The sequence below is a fragment of the Vulpes vulpes genome, chromosome 9 (assembly GCF_048418805.1).
Source record: "Vulpes vulpes isolate BD-2025 chromosome 9, VulVul3, whole genome shotgun sequence".
NCBI classification, from domain to species: Eukaryota; Metazoa; Chordata; class Mammalia; order Carnivora; family Canidae; genus Vulpes; species Vulpes vulpes.
In genome coordinates this window covers 108,785,670-108,799,461 of record NC_132788.1, presented here as the reverse complement: position 1 = coordinate 108,799,461, position 13,792 = coordinate 108,785,670, and the positions used below count along the sequence as shown (strand labels likewise).

Sequence of the window (13,792 nt, the reverse complement as noted above, 5' to 3'; positions counted from 1 at the left end):
AGTGGGGCCCCCCTCCTGTGGCTCCCGAGCCTGTCCCCCTTCTGGGAGCTGGGTCCCCAGGAGGGCAGGCTGACTGCAGGGTGGGGCTGGTGCCTGTGGGGTGACCATGTGCGACGGGGGGGTCGGGGAGTGCAGGGCGCTCCAGGCAGCAGGGCAGGGCCCGGGGCACCCACCTGCCTCCGACCCCAGGTGGGCGGACCCTCTGCTGCTTGCGGATGCAGGGCAGGCGGTGGCCGGGCAGGGGGCAGCAGGGGTGAGATCCCACCAGCGCTGGCTCCCCCACCCCAGCCCCCCGCAGAGCCCCCACTGCAGACTCCAGATGGACCCTCGTTAGTCTTCAGAGCCAATGTGGGTGCATCCGGTGCAGAGCCCACTGGGTCCAGTCGGGGCAGCAGGTGGCCCCGGGGGCGCTGAGGGCACTTCTGGAAACCTTGGCCAGACTGGCTCTTTCCGCTGAGGAGCTGGGACCCGGAGCCCGCCCTCCCGGTCCCCTGGAGCCACACAGGGCCGGGCAGGGGCCCCCGACACAGAGGCTCGGGTCCTCGGGAGGAAGCAAGGCTGCAGACCACACTCACCGAGATGGCTTTATTCAACGGTCGCCCGCAGGACGGGTGCCTCCCGGGCCCCGCGGTCCCTCCCGCTGAGCAGGGCTCCGGGCCTCAGGCCCACGCAGGGGCCAGCCCCAGGCACAGCTCCCTCAGCGGGTGCAGCCTCTGTGAGGAGCAGGACGACATCGGCCTTGGGGGTGGCTCCCGAGGAGCTGTGCTTTGACTGGACCAGCGGGATGCTGCCGGCCGGCTGGGGCTGGCGTCCTGGGGCGCAGGGGCTCCGCCATCTGCCCACCCTCTGGGCCGGCCAGGGTGACAGCCACACGAGGCAGCAACCCGGGTCCTGCCTGACGGTCTCAGGCTGTGGGCCGGGGCCACGCGGGGACAGGGTGGCTGCCCCGCCCAAGGCACTCGGGGCTGGAGGGCGTGGGACGAAGGAACTCCACGCTGACGCCGTGCCCAGGGCTCCCAGGGGCTGTGGCTCCGGACACCGGGAATCACCAGGCCGCACAACACACCCCAGGCCGGGGGCTCCGAGGAGCCGCGGCCCCAGCGCCAGCTCTGGCCCCAAGCGAGGGGCGTCACTGTCCCTGCGACACGGGGGGAGGGGGACGCAGATGCCGGCCGCCGGCGCAGCTGCCTTGGAGCCCCGCCGGGCGAGTCAGCCGCGAGTTCTCCGTCCCGGGGGCTGGCTGCCCCTCAGGCAGGGCTGGGCGCGTGGGGACGGCGAGGTTTCCTGGCCCGGAGGCCAGAGCTGGCGTCCACGTGCAGCACACACAAAGGCTAAGCAGTCATGTGGACGTCCAGCCCCACTGGCGTCACGGCTTTATTGAAGGACGCCTGGCGTGTGCCGCTCGGAGCCACGACGGCTTCGCCCGCTGGGGGCGCGCAGGGGAGCCAGCCTGCACCTGGAGGGCTCCTGTGTCGACCCTGGAATATTGTCCCGCAGCTTGACTGTCCCAGAAAAAGTTCCTCCAGCCCCTGGGGGACCTCGCAGGCCGCCTGGGGGCAGCTGTCCTGTGTGAGGCGGCCGTGGGGACGAGGCCGGTCCCTAGTCCAGTGTGGAGTGATGGCTCCGAGGACGGCCTCCTGCAGGCGGGGCCCGGGGGCGACTGGCACTTCCGGACCCAGGCCGTTCAGAGAAGAGCAAATGTGGGGGCCCATCAGGCAGGGGCTGTCCTCCAGCCGTGCCCCCGTGGACCTGGGGGAGGGGACACGCCTGGGAAGGCCTAGGAGGGGCCGCCATCCTCCTGGGCTGGGCCACAGAGCCTGGTCCAAGTGTGGAGAAGCTGGAGTTGGCAGTGGCTCCCCGCAGGCAGGGCTCCATGGGGCCTCTGGGAAGACAGGGAGAGGGCGCCATCAGTGCCCCGACGGGGAGACCGGCACAGCCGCCACCCTGCATGGCGCAGGCCCCAGGACCCTGGGCATGTCCCTCATCCCCACAGTCACCGTCCAAGCGCCAGCTGCGGCCTGGAACCACCAGCCAGCCAGCACCTGCTCTAAACATGCTCCATCTCCTGGTCCTGGTCGGGCTCATCCTCGTCCTCGTCCTCGTCGTCCTCATCATCCTCGTCCGCGCCGGTCTTGTCCAGCGGCGCCTCACCGTCCCGGGCCAGCTCCTCCACATGGGCCAGCATGTCGGCCATCAGGGCCTCCTCCAGCCGCTTGCGCACCTGCTGTACCAGCTCCTCCTGCTTCCTGGGGACACACGGGCTGCGCTGGCCAGAGCTCGTCCCCGCGGTCCCCGCCTCCAGGACAGCAGGTGCCAGGACAGGAGGGAGGGTCCTCCGCCCTAGCTGGTGGCCCTCTGGCTCAGGGTCTGGGTCCTACACTCCACCTCTGGCAGCAGGTCCCAGACCCACATCCCTGGCTCCCTCTGCTGCTGCCCCTCCCAGTGCTCCCTGCGGGCACCGATTCAGTTAGCCCCTACCCGGGCGCACCGGTCGGCTCTCCTCCTGGGCCCAGCGCACAGATGCACGTGAATCCGTCGGCTGAGCAGAGTTTGCAAAGAGAAAGTAGACAACGGGATGCCTGAGGGGCTCAGCGGTGGAGCGTCTGCCTTGGGCTCAGGGGTGACCCTGGGTCCCAGGATCGAGTCCCACATCGGGCTCCCTGCATGGAGCCGGCTGCTCCCTCTGCCTGAGTCTCTGCCTCTCTATGTGTGTCTCTCATGAGTAAGTAAAATCTTAGAAAAAAAAAAAATGGGACAATGGCCTGCTGGGTGACAGGACCCTGCAGATGGAGCAGCTTTCTCAGGGGTTGCCCTCTGCTCTGGCCGCCTAGAAAGCGGTCAGCCTAGGCTGTGAGACCCTCAGCTTTCCTCCCTGCGGCCGAGACCCCGCCTGAAGGTGAATCCGCACCTGCGTCTGTCCCGGGGTCTGGCAAACGCTGGCTGCAGACTCCGCAACCCCCCGGCCCCAGACTCCGCACTCCCGTGCTGTGCTGCCACACTGCCAGCGCCCGTCTCCTCTCCAGACGGGACCAGATCCCCTACCTAACCCATGACACGAGCTTCTCCTTTCCGTGGCTTTTCCTATTTTTAGAAGTTCTGCTTGGTTTTAAAAATCCGTCTAGTCTTTCCAGATGGTTGTGTTCTTTCCTTATACTTTCCATCTCCTGGAGACGAGCTCCTCTGTGAGGCTGTGGGCTATTCCAGGTCTTCACCGCACAGAGCATGGGGCTCCCGTGTGGTACCGGCCTGGCTTCCACACCCCGGTGCCCAGACGGGAAGCCCACCCGCCTCCGCTCCGGGTAAGCCCCTCCCGGCCGCGGCTGCTGTGGTACCAGCCCCGAGTCTGTGTAGGGACCACAGAGCCCCTAACTGTCCTGACCTCAGCTGTGCGCTTATGCTTTAGCCCCAGAGGACGTGTGTTCCACTTTCTGGTGCTTCAAATGCTCCTTGCCCTGCTGCCAGCTTGAACTAGCTCCTCACCAGGACGCCCTTCAAGATGGTTCTGGCAGATGGACGCCTCCTGCCCCGAGCCCACCTGCACCTAGACACTGGCTCGTCGGGGAAGCCCTCTGAGGCCCGCAGCTGCGGGGTCCAGCCTAAACCTGCGCTGGCATTCAGGGCCTGGGGCGTGTCTGTGCCACCCCTCACTCACCCCGTGCTCCCCGCTCCACACGCCACTCTCTGCAGCCCCCTGGCAGGCACCTGGAAGGCCTCATGTGCCCGAGGACGGGCAGGCCACACTGCAAGCCTGTCCACACCGGTGAGGAGCCACTTTCTCTTCCTAAGAACATTCCTGAAGAGCAAGGGTGATTCCTGTTCCCTCTGCAGGCAGCCCCTGGCCTGCCCTCAACTCCAGACACACTGGCAGGCTCCTGCTGATGCTTTTCAAAACTGCCCTCGCTGGGGCTACGTCCGCCGCTAACCCCGGAGAGCGTTAGTAGAGAAATGTGACTGCAGGGAGATGGGGGGGGGGGGGGGGGGGGGCGCATGCTGGCCACGGGCAGGGCTGGCGTTGGGGGCACGTGTGGGCCAATACCTGATGTCCTCGTCGGTCACCATGAAGGCCTTGCAGAGGGGCTGGGCCGTGTTGAGCCACACCCCCGGGTTCTTCTCCACGGCGGCCGACAGCTGCCCCGTGATGGGCATGGTGCTGGTGTGCAGGGCGCTGGCGATGGCCGACAGCAGGGTCTCATCTGTGCAGCCAGGTCCCACGCCTACCAGGGCGGGCAGGGTGGTCACCATCTGGCACCTGAGGCCCTTCTCCCTTAGCCTGGGATCTCATTCCCAAACCCCCCACTATAGGCACTCAGGCCTGCTCGTGAGAAACGCAGAAGCTGAGCCTCTCAGGGACGGCGTGGTTGCATACGGCGCGGGAGCAAAACCACACACGCCAGGTCTCCTCAGGACACCCCGTGCCACACCTGCGGCCCCCCCTGTGCTCCCAGAAACCTGTCCTTCCCCGCTGCCCAGCCCAGCCCCAGCAGGGCCGCGGCGCTCGGCCCGTGGCGTGGTATTTAGGGTTGCTCCCCGTGCTGCAGAGGCCACCGGCTCCCCTGCGTCTGGCCCCCTCCTACCCCAGGGTTACCTTGCAGGCCTTTGGGGAGGTCCATGGTCTTCACGAGCTCCTCAGCGATGTCGAAGGCATTCAGGCCACTCAGCTTCTTCTCCCAGAAAAGCTGCCACCAGACACACAGATGGGGCTGACGGACATGCCTCCACAACAGGCAGCCCTGGCCAGGCCCGCCAATAGCTGGGCCCATGGACATGTGGACAGCAGGTCAGCACGACCTCTGCCCCCGACGTGCCTGAGCTACTTGCTTGGGAATGAGAGTTCTGCAGGACCCAGCGGGATTTCCGCCCAGGCCTGTCCTCCCAGCTCAGAGGCACGCAAGCCGGGATGTGAGCCCTGCCGTCGGTGCTGACAGTCTATGGTTCCCAGAACATGATGCAATCCCACGCAGGCAAAGCGCCCTTTGCTCTGAAACTTCAGGAGTCCACCGTCCTCCCACGGCTGAGTTCGAGGCCCCCAGAGGTCCCAGAGGGCAAAGGGACCTGGTCAGCACCGTCGACAGGCACCACCTGTGCAGGCAGGGGGCCCAGCGCCTCCGGGGGTGCAAGGAGCTCTGCCCGTGGACGGCACCACAGGACTCGGGGACAGGGTGCAAAGAGGCACGGTCCAAAGCACGGGGACAGATGCTCAGGTCTGAGTGGTTATAGTGGACTATGACCCAAATGCCACCGAGGGGAGTGGAAATGACAAGGGGCCTTCTCGTGAGCGGCTCCCACAGCCTCCTGCCCCCGCCAGCACCTGCACGCCAGCTATCTGCTGGGCGTTTGTAAATATGCACAAAGGTACAGATAATCCTCGGATTTTAAGCAGCAGCTTACAAGCACCATGTGCGTGACCTTACAGAACCACGCCCCACAAAACCACAAGCTCTCCCCCCAAACAGTGGCGAGAGGAAGCGTGTGGTGAGCGGGGCCAGGGTGGGGGCTTCCACTGCCGCAGACCCAAGCCCCCACCGCCTCCCTGCCCGCCAAGACCTTGTGGGGGGGGCACGTGGGCTCACCTGCCGAGGCTGCTCCACAGCCTTCTGGGGGTCACTCTTCACCTTGTTGCTGGGGTGGTTGGTGATCTTGGTCACCGGCTGCTTGAAGATGGATGCCGTCTGTCTGACGGGGAGGGCCGTGTTCAGGTCGGGCTTGCCCTGCAGAGACACACAAGCTGGTACTGCAGCCCCAGAGGCCTCCCTGGGCTCTCCCACGCAGCGGACGAGACCCCTCCCCTCTGGGCTTTGGGGAACAGATCGCTGTCTGTTGGTCACAGCGTACCCAGAGGCACCCTGGCTCTGGGGCCACAGTGGGGACCTGGACCACACCTGCCCTGTGTCTGCCTCCTGCTCCTTGCTCTCCATGGAGCACAGTCCAGACAGTGCCCTGGCTGGTGCTGTCCAGGACCAAAGTCCCCCTGGACGCACATCCATCAGACTGGTAGAGTGTCACCAGGCACCCCCATGTGGCCCATCAGCTGTGGGAGATGTGCTGCTTTCTCTCTCTGTCATTTTTAAAGAGTTTATTTATTCATGAGAGACACACAGAGAGAGGCAGAGACCCAGGCAGAGGGAGAAGCAGGCTCCCTGCGGGGACCCCGATGCGGGACTCGATCCCGGGACCCCGGGGTCACTCTCTGAGCCACAGGGAGCCGCTCCACCGCTGAGCCCCTGGGTGTTCCATAAGTGCTGCTTTCCAGCCCCTGCAGGGATGCCAGCTGTGCCAGGCTCGGGGAGAGTGTGACAGGCACACACACCGGGCACAGCTGGGGGCCACCCGCAGGGCCAGCCGCAGGCCCATAGCCTCTCTCAGGGACAAAGTAAAGAGAATTTTTTTCCCTCTTCCTACTCTTCTGTAACTTCCAAATGTCCTTCAAGAGCCAGTTATAACTCTAACACCAGGACAAGAACGTTAATTTTTTTTTTTAATTTTTTTTTAAATTTATTTATGATAGTCACACACAGAGAGAGAGAGAGGCAGAGACATAGGCAGAGGGAGAAGCAGGCTCCATGCACCGGGAGCCCGACGTGGGATTCGATCCCGGGTCTCCAGGATCGCGCCCTGGGCCAAAGGCAGGCGCCAAACCGCTGCGCCACCCAGGGATCCCACAAGAACGTTAATTGTGGAAGCCTCGCTCTCCACCCCAAACTAGAGTTGCGGTTTTTTTTATCTTACAATTTTTCTTAAAGATTTACTTATTGGGCAGCCTGGGTGGCTCAGCGGCTTAACACCACCTTCAGCTCAGGGCGTGAGCCTGGAGATCCGGGATCAAGTCCCATGTCGGGCCCCCGCATGGAGCCTGCTTCTCCCTCTGTGTCTCTCATGAATAAATAAAATCTTAAAAAAAAAAAAAGATTTACTTATTTTAGAGAGAAAGCGCACAGCAGGGGCAGAGGCTGAGCAGCAGACCCCTCAGGGAGCACAGAGCCCGCCGTGGCGCTTGACCCCAGGACCAGGACCAGGAGCTCACGACAAGACCCGACCGAGAACGTTCACTGCCATCCAGCTACCCCGTCAATGCCTGCGTTTTTGTTTTTGTTTTTTTTTAATTTTTATTTATTTATGATAGTCACAGAGAGAGAGAGAGAGGCAGAGACACAGGCAGAGGGAGAAGCAGGGTCCATGCACCGGGAGCCCGATGTGGGATTCGATCCCGGGTCTCCAGGATTACGCCCTGGGCCAAAGGCACGCGCCGAACCGCTGCGCCACCCAGGGGTCCCCTGCGTTTTTGTTCTTAAAGTAACCTCTATGGCCAACGTATGACTTGAACTCAGGGCTCCAAGATCGGGAACCGCACGCTCCACCGACTGTGCCAGCCACGCGGCCCCAAAGCGGGTCTGAGCAGTGAGCCTGAGGCCCGGAGCTCACCTTGACCTGGTTCGAGGAGTCATAGCGGACCCTCTGGCGGCTCCTGTTCATCTTGCTCATGAGCATCTTGCCCGTCCGGAAGTCGAAGGTGCTCAGGTCCATGGAGCCCCCCAGGTACCGTGCCAGCTGGGGCTTGCTCCGGAACTTCTTCCCACTGGGGCTGCGGACGGAGAGGGGGTCAGCGGTGGGCAGGCGCGGCGTGCTGGGCCAACCCTTGCCCTCTCCCCAGTGCGGCCTCCCGGCAGACACCGAGGCTGAGAGCTTGGACGAGCTCTCAGAGTAAATGCCCTGACTACGGAAGGGTGGGGCCCAGCCCCGGGAGCCCTGGGAGCCCAGCTGACATCTCAGAACGTTCCAGAAACAGAATTAGGCTGTGTTCTTGAGAAAAGACCCCAGAAGAGCAGGTTTTGAGGGAGAGCCCCTAACAACAGTCTCCTCATGGGTGCCGTGTTGGGGACTAGGGTGTCCTGGGGTGGGGGCTGTAAAATCTCATGTTAAGATTCAGGGCTAGGACCCCAAATAGCTGCTCAGGTGTGACCTGTTGGGAAATCGGAAACCAGGTGTTCTGAAGACCTGGCTACGAAGCTCTGCCGTCCTGCTCACCTTGTGGACAGCACAGGCCGCCCACCTCTCTAGGAAACCAGTGATGCCAACCCACAGGGCTGCTGTGCCGAGTCAAGGAGGCTGTACTAGGAGGAACCAGCACAGGACCAGCAGGCATTAACCCGAACAGCAACTGCTGCAGCCACTGCAGACGACAGGCAGGTGGCTCCTCAGACTGAACGGCAACCCCACACTCGGGATCTACCTGAGGGAATGAACATGTTTGTGCAAAACATACAGCCGGGTGCCGGGTGTTCAGAGCAGCGAGGCTCACGGAAGGTAGGAGGTAAAAACAGCCCCAAGTGTCCACTGGCGGGAGAGCGAATATACACTGTGTCGTCCCCCCCCCACCCCACGGACATGTCCCTTGGCTGTGAACAGGAGTGACGCCCCCCACCCGCTCTGGGGACAGACTCCGAGGCCTCGACGCTCAGGGAGGGAACCGGACACAGCAGGCCCCACGGGGTGTGAGTCCATGTGTGTGACATGTCCAGGACGGGCTCGTGCATGGATGGGGAGGGGGCTCGAGGGTGACAGCTAATGGGGCCAGGGCTGCTTTTGCTTTTGGGGACATGGAATGTTTGGAGGTTGGCCCTGGTGATGGTTGTAGGGCTCTGTGATACAATAACCACTGACTCGTGCACTTTAGGAGGGCGAGCCGTGTGCCGTGGGGATCACGTCTCCATCCGGCTGTGAGAAAGCACTTGTGGGGGGGCCCGGGGGCCTGGCGCCTTTCCGGACACGGCGCAGCTACCAACTCAGGTCACTCCGCTGCTGCTGGCTCCTCAGTCTGAGATGCTAAGTGCTTGATTTTGTTGATCTCCCCTGAAAAACCTCAGATGAGCCTCTCAAACAACGGCATGTCTGGTCCCCAAACCCCACTCGGGACAATGGAGGGCAGCGTGGAACCTGGTCCAGCCACAGCGAAACCGTCTCCTGCAGCGTCAGGACCCAAACGGCGGGCAGCCGCACTCAGCTCTGGATCCCCCCACCCCCTGCGGGCAGGGCCGGGGTGAAGCCAAGCAAGTCACGGGACCCAGTCCCGAGACCCGGCGCCCCACACAGAGCCCGAACCCTGCTCTGAGGCCACCGGGGACTCTGCGGGGCAATTCCCCCACCCCACCCCGCTGCGCTGCCTGGTGCACACAGAGCCTACCCGCCGGGACGGGCAGGAGCCGGGGTCCAATACGACAGCAAAGAGGAAGGAGGACCCCACGAACCTCGCCAGCGTCCCTCTGCCTCCACTTGCCACCCCGCACACACACTACAGGAGGACAGGAACTAGAGCAGGTAAGTAAGTGGCTGCTTAGGGACCGCGCCATGGGGTACGGGGCATTGACAGTTAAGGGCCTGGGGCTGTTTCGGGGTGAGGAAAGTATCCTAAAATTGACCGTGGAGGTGGCCACACCTGTAAATATGCTAGAAACTATTGAACTATACACTTGAAACGGATGAACTGTATTTAGTACGAATCCTAATCTCAATAAAAACTATTTTTTTTACAAAAGCAAGACAAAAAGTGAATTAGTAGATCCCAGGGGCTGGGGGGGGGGGCATTTGGGGGTGATGGAATGTTCCGGAACTAGAGGTGACGGCCACACGACTTTGTAGGACTGAAATCCACTTGACAGTACACTTGTACAGGATGGACTGGGCAGAACGCGGACTAGATCTCAAGCTTTAAAAACGGTCCTACAGATCCACAGCTCAGTATGGGCACAGGAGAACGTCCCTAAGATTTTATTGAAAACCACCACTACTCTGGACTTAATCGGAGCACACGTATAGAAGTCAAAGAGCAAGACAAGGGCCTCTCTGGGAGCAGGGCCTCACTGGGAGGGCACAGACCAGGAGCTCCAGGCATGGGGATGGGGGCTGTGGCTGGCATGTCTGGGGGCTGGTTGTGGGGCTAGGAGCCACCACTCGGCCTCGAGCCTCAGGCCAGGATGTGGGTATAGGACTGAAACACAGCCTGGCTTCTAGTCTGTAGGAAGGGCTGCTGTGCCAGTTGCCAGGACCAGTGAGTGGGCACCGACAAGAATGAGGCCTGGAGCCCGCGATGCCCCAAGGGGCCCTGACCCTGAGTCCGTCCTGCTTCTCCCGAGCGTTTCCACTTCTGACATGAGATGTCCTGGGGGAGTCCTCTCTACTTTGTACCTGTCCAAACAGCGAGCCCCGAGGTCAGGGTACTAACTTCCCACAAACCCTCAACCTCCTGCCTGGACACAGATTATCACAGTGAGATTATTTTCACAAAGAACACATGGCCGCAGCCTGATGATTCAGCCCCAGGTAACATTTGTGGGGTCACCTTGCAAAGAACACACTCCCTCCCCCACTCGCTGGAGAAGGAAACCAAGGCCCAAGTATTCCAAGGGACAAGGCTTGGACTGCAAACCAGGTCTGTTTGACCCAAAGCCCTCAAGCTCTACTTTCCTCTGCCTTAAGAGAATTAGGCAAATCCATCCACGCTGTTGCCCCGTTGCTGGTTCAGCAGGTGCTCCAGGAGGTGGAGACACCAGAGATCCACATTCTAGACAACACCATGGGTTCCAGGTCACATTCCCCCAAACCTCCCACCCACTGGGAGGGCAGGTGACACCCTCCTGCCTGGTGGGTCACCCAGGTCAGACCTGGGAGTGGTGTCGCTGATGTACACAGAGCCCAAGTGCACCACCTGCCCTCCCCGCTCCCCTCAGGCCCCACCTCTCAGTGGAGTCACCAGAAAGCTTGAATTCCATCTGTCCAGCCTCTTTGGAGCTTTTCCCCATTGCCAGACCCCCATACTCAGGTCTAGGGACTCAGAGGAAGGCCCCATTTGGCGGAGGCCGCCCACGTAGAGATGGGGACAAGAGGTGGAACAACTTTCTCCAGGTGCTCTGGCCATGCTGCCCTTGGCTCGGCCTCCTGCAGCCTCTGCACGGGATGCCCCTGCCCGGACAGCTCCCTTCAGCTCCACTGCCAGGGCCCAGCTCAGCGACACCCTTTCAGAAAGGCCCTCCTTGACCCGCCCCAGCCTCAGTCCAGCATCCCATCACTGGCCCTCACAGACCCCTGCGCTTCTCTGTGAATGTCACCACCTGTAACTACAGGAGTCTCGGGGTCCCACTGCCAGCTCCACGGCCAGGACATGCAGCAGGTGCTGCAGAGGCAACTGTTCAGTTAAAGGACTAGAGCCAGAGAGACCCGCTTCAGCCTTACGCCTAGACACGTGTGGAAAACGAGGGCCTCGGACCTCCTCACTGACCCAGCGGACAGAGCCGCGCGGACCCAGGCTTCATCGCAGCAGAAAAGGGCAGTGCCCGCCCCCTCAGTGCCCCAACAGGGCCGCTGCTCTTCGGGGAAGCCAGCCCCGCGCTGGTCCTGACAGCTGCCCTCCCTTCCCTGCTCACCGCCCTCCTGCAGCCAAGGCCCAAGAGCGACCCCAGTGCGGGGTGCACGCGCAGCACCCCCGCCCCGATCGGCCCCAGCCGGGCAGCTTCTGGGCCCGGGGCCCCAGTGCCGGCCCGCGCCCAGCACGTGGCCGGGGCCCCCTTTACGTGGTCCAGCGACCTGAACGCGCCCCAGGATCGTGCAGCAAGGGGGAGGGAACCACCAGAGCTGGCTCAGGAACAAAAGCATCTTCCAGCAGTCAGGAAGAAGGGGGGGGAGGAGGGGAGCAGCAGGTGGCCGCCGGCCTGCCGCCCACGACTTGTCTCCCCAGGCCGCGGCGGCGAGCCCGCAGCCCCCGCTCCCGCGCAGCCCCCGCTCCCGCGCAGCCCGGGGATGGCGGCGGGCCGGCCCTCCGCACACGCGGCCCCGCCGCCCCGCCCTCCGCGCCCCCGCCCCCGCCCCGGGCTGCGCGCGCCCGGCCGATCCGAGGGACAGCCCAGCCCCCACCCCCGCCTCCCAGCGGCGTCTGGCCCGCGCCCGGCGCCCCTCGCCCCGCCAGCCCGGCCGCCGCGGCCGCCGAACAAAGGCCGCCGCCCGCCCCGCGCCGCGCCGCTCGGAGCTCCACGCGGCCGCGGGGGGGGAGGGGCACGCACGCGCACTGGCCCGGGGCCGCCGCGCGCCGGCACGCACGCACGCACGCACGACGCACGCGCGGGGCCCAGGCCGCAGCCCGGGTCGAGGCGCCCAGGCCGCCGCAGAGGCCGCTGGGAGGCGCCCGTTGGGGCCCTGCCCGGCCGGCACGTTCATTCACCTATAGTAAAAGACATCCCTGTGGCCGGCCGACAGCCCCGACCTTCTGGGCACTTCTTCCCTCTCCCAGCCCTGCGGGAGCGCCGGGCACTCCCACCTCTTCCGCTCCATCGCGCCCGGCTCCTCGGCCCGCCGCCGCCGCCGCCGCCGCCCGGACCCCCGCTCGACGCCGCCGCCTCAGCTGCCTCCGTCGCCGCCGCCGCCGCCACTTGCCGCGGCTGTTCCGGCCCGCGGGCCCCCGCCCTCCGCCCCCAGCCGGGCACGCGCCGGCTTTGCCGCCCTCTCGGCCCCCTCCCCGCGCTCGCCAGCCCCCGCTCGGGGGGCCGCGCTCCGCCCACCCGCCCGCGCGCGGGGCCCCGTGCTGCGCAGGCGCCGCGCGGGACCCGCCCCGTGGTCGCCAGCCCCGCCCCGCGGCGGCGGCTCCAATCAGCGCGGGGCTAGGGGGCGGGGCTGGGCGTAGCACCGCCTCCCTGCCCGCCCGCCCCGCGCCTGCGCCCTGTGCCCCGCGAGCCGCCGGCCGCCGCACGGTCCCGAGGTGGCCGCCCGGTACCGCGCCGTCGTCCGTCCCGCCGCGCGGCCTCCCAGCCTGCAGGCGTTGTTGGTGACCGCCGCCCTGCACGCTCCGGGGCCCTTCCTCCCCCCGCGCCCCCGAGAGCCCGGCGGCTTCCCCTCAGCCCCTCCCCTCCCCGGCCCAGGGCAGGTGCTCGGGACTTGGGGTGATGGAGCCGAGGTCAGTGCCCGGAGACCGCTGGGCCTCCTGTCCTGGCGCCGGGGGACGCGGAGCGCCGGCCGTACCCCCGCGTCTCCCCTGCAGGTGTCTCCCCAGCTCAGGTCCCAGCGGGGCCCGGCCCCCAGGACCAGCGCGTGGGGCGCAGGTGAAGCTCGACGGCCTGCTGCAGGTCTTCAGGTGCACGGCGACTTCTCACGATTCCCCCCGTGCCCTGGTCCTGGACTCACAGATACAGGGCAGAGCGGCCAGGTGGGCGCCCGAGCGGTCACCGTGCGAAGCTGGCTGGGGGCACTGCATTCCCTTCTGCAGAGTTGAGGCCAGAACCCAGAACTTCGGGACACTGACCTTCGTGGAGGCAATGCTGGGCGCTGCTGGGCTTGCATTTCTCCAGCTTGAATGGTTTTATTTAACTTAAAAGTTGTAGTTATAAAGAAACACTTATTGTCAGTGAAACCACATAAAGACACATAAAGGAAAAAGTATTAAGGTTCTTGCGTCAGGGATTCCCATGACCACTCCCAGGTCCTGCTTTCAAGTCTTTGGGTGCATACCCCGAAGTGGAATTGCTGGGTCAAGTGGTAACTGTTTATTTTTATTTTCAGGACGCCTGGGGGGCTCAGCTGTTGAGGGTCTGCCTTTGGCTCAGGGCGCAATCCGGGAGTCCTGGGATGGGGTCCCATATTGGGCTCCCGGCATGGAGCCCACTTCTCCCTCTGTCTCTGTGTCTCTCATGAATAAAATCTTATTTTCAAAGATTTTATTTATTTGACAACAGAGCACATAAGCAGGAGGAGCGGCATGCAGAGGGAGAAGGAGAAGCAGTTCCTCGATGAGCAGGGAGCCCGGTTGTGGGACTCG

General features: G+C 64.1%; 1 protein-coding gene across 6 annotated transcripts; it reads right to left on the bottom strand.

The window, feature by feature from the left end:
• Window positions 1-571: 571 nt before the first annotated feature.
• MBD3 (methyl-CpG binding domain protein 3) lies at window positions 572-12,518 on the bottom strand. 6 transcript variants are annotated; one of them, XM_026019190.2, is made up of 8 exons: window positions 8,659-9,185; window positions 8,023-8,227; window positions 7,420-7,579; window positions 5,571-5,708; window positions 4,586-4,676; window positions 4,037-4,214; window positions 2,043-2,246; window positions 572-1,882 (listed from the first exon to the last, which is right to left on the bottom strand). In XM_026019190.2, exons 3-7 carry the CDS (start codon window positions 7,519-7,521, stop codon window positions 2,048-2,050), a joined length of 708 nt encoding a protein of 235 aa, XP_025874975.1. In that variant the 5' UTR covers window positions 7,522-7,579; window positions 8,023-8,227; window positions 8,659-9,185; the 3' UTR covers window positions 572-1,882; window positions 2,043-2,047. The 6 variants fall into 6 exon arrangements, with proteins under 6 accessions (XP_025874975.1, XP_025874974.1, XP_025874971.1 ...); XM_026019189.2 differs by lacking the exons at window positions 8,023-8,227; window positions 8,659-9,185 and adding an exon at window positions 12,302-12,518; XM_026019186.2 differs by lacking the exons at window positions 8,023-8,227; window positions 8,659-9,185 and adding an exon at window positions 12,206-12,429.
• Window positions 12,519-13,792: the final 1,274 nt, after the last annotated feature.

What these genes read in the sequence shown, in the direction of transcription:
- MBD3 (XM_026019186.2), bottom strand. Translation starts at nt 12,315, where the DNA reads ATGGAGCGGAAGAGGTGGGAGTGCCCGGCGCTCCCGCAGGGCTGGGAG. An exon ending in ACTCCTCGAACCAGGTCAAG is followed by an intron (nt 5,709 to 7,419) that starts GTGAGCTCCGGG and finishes GTGTCTCTGCAG; the next exon opens with GGCAAGCCCGACCTGAACAC. An exon ending in CCTCCCCAAAGGCCTGCAAG is followed by an intron (nt 4,215 to 4,585) that starts GTAACCCTGGGG and finishes CCGCCCTGGTAG; the next exon opens with GCGTGGGACCTGGCTGCACA.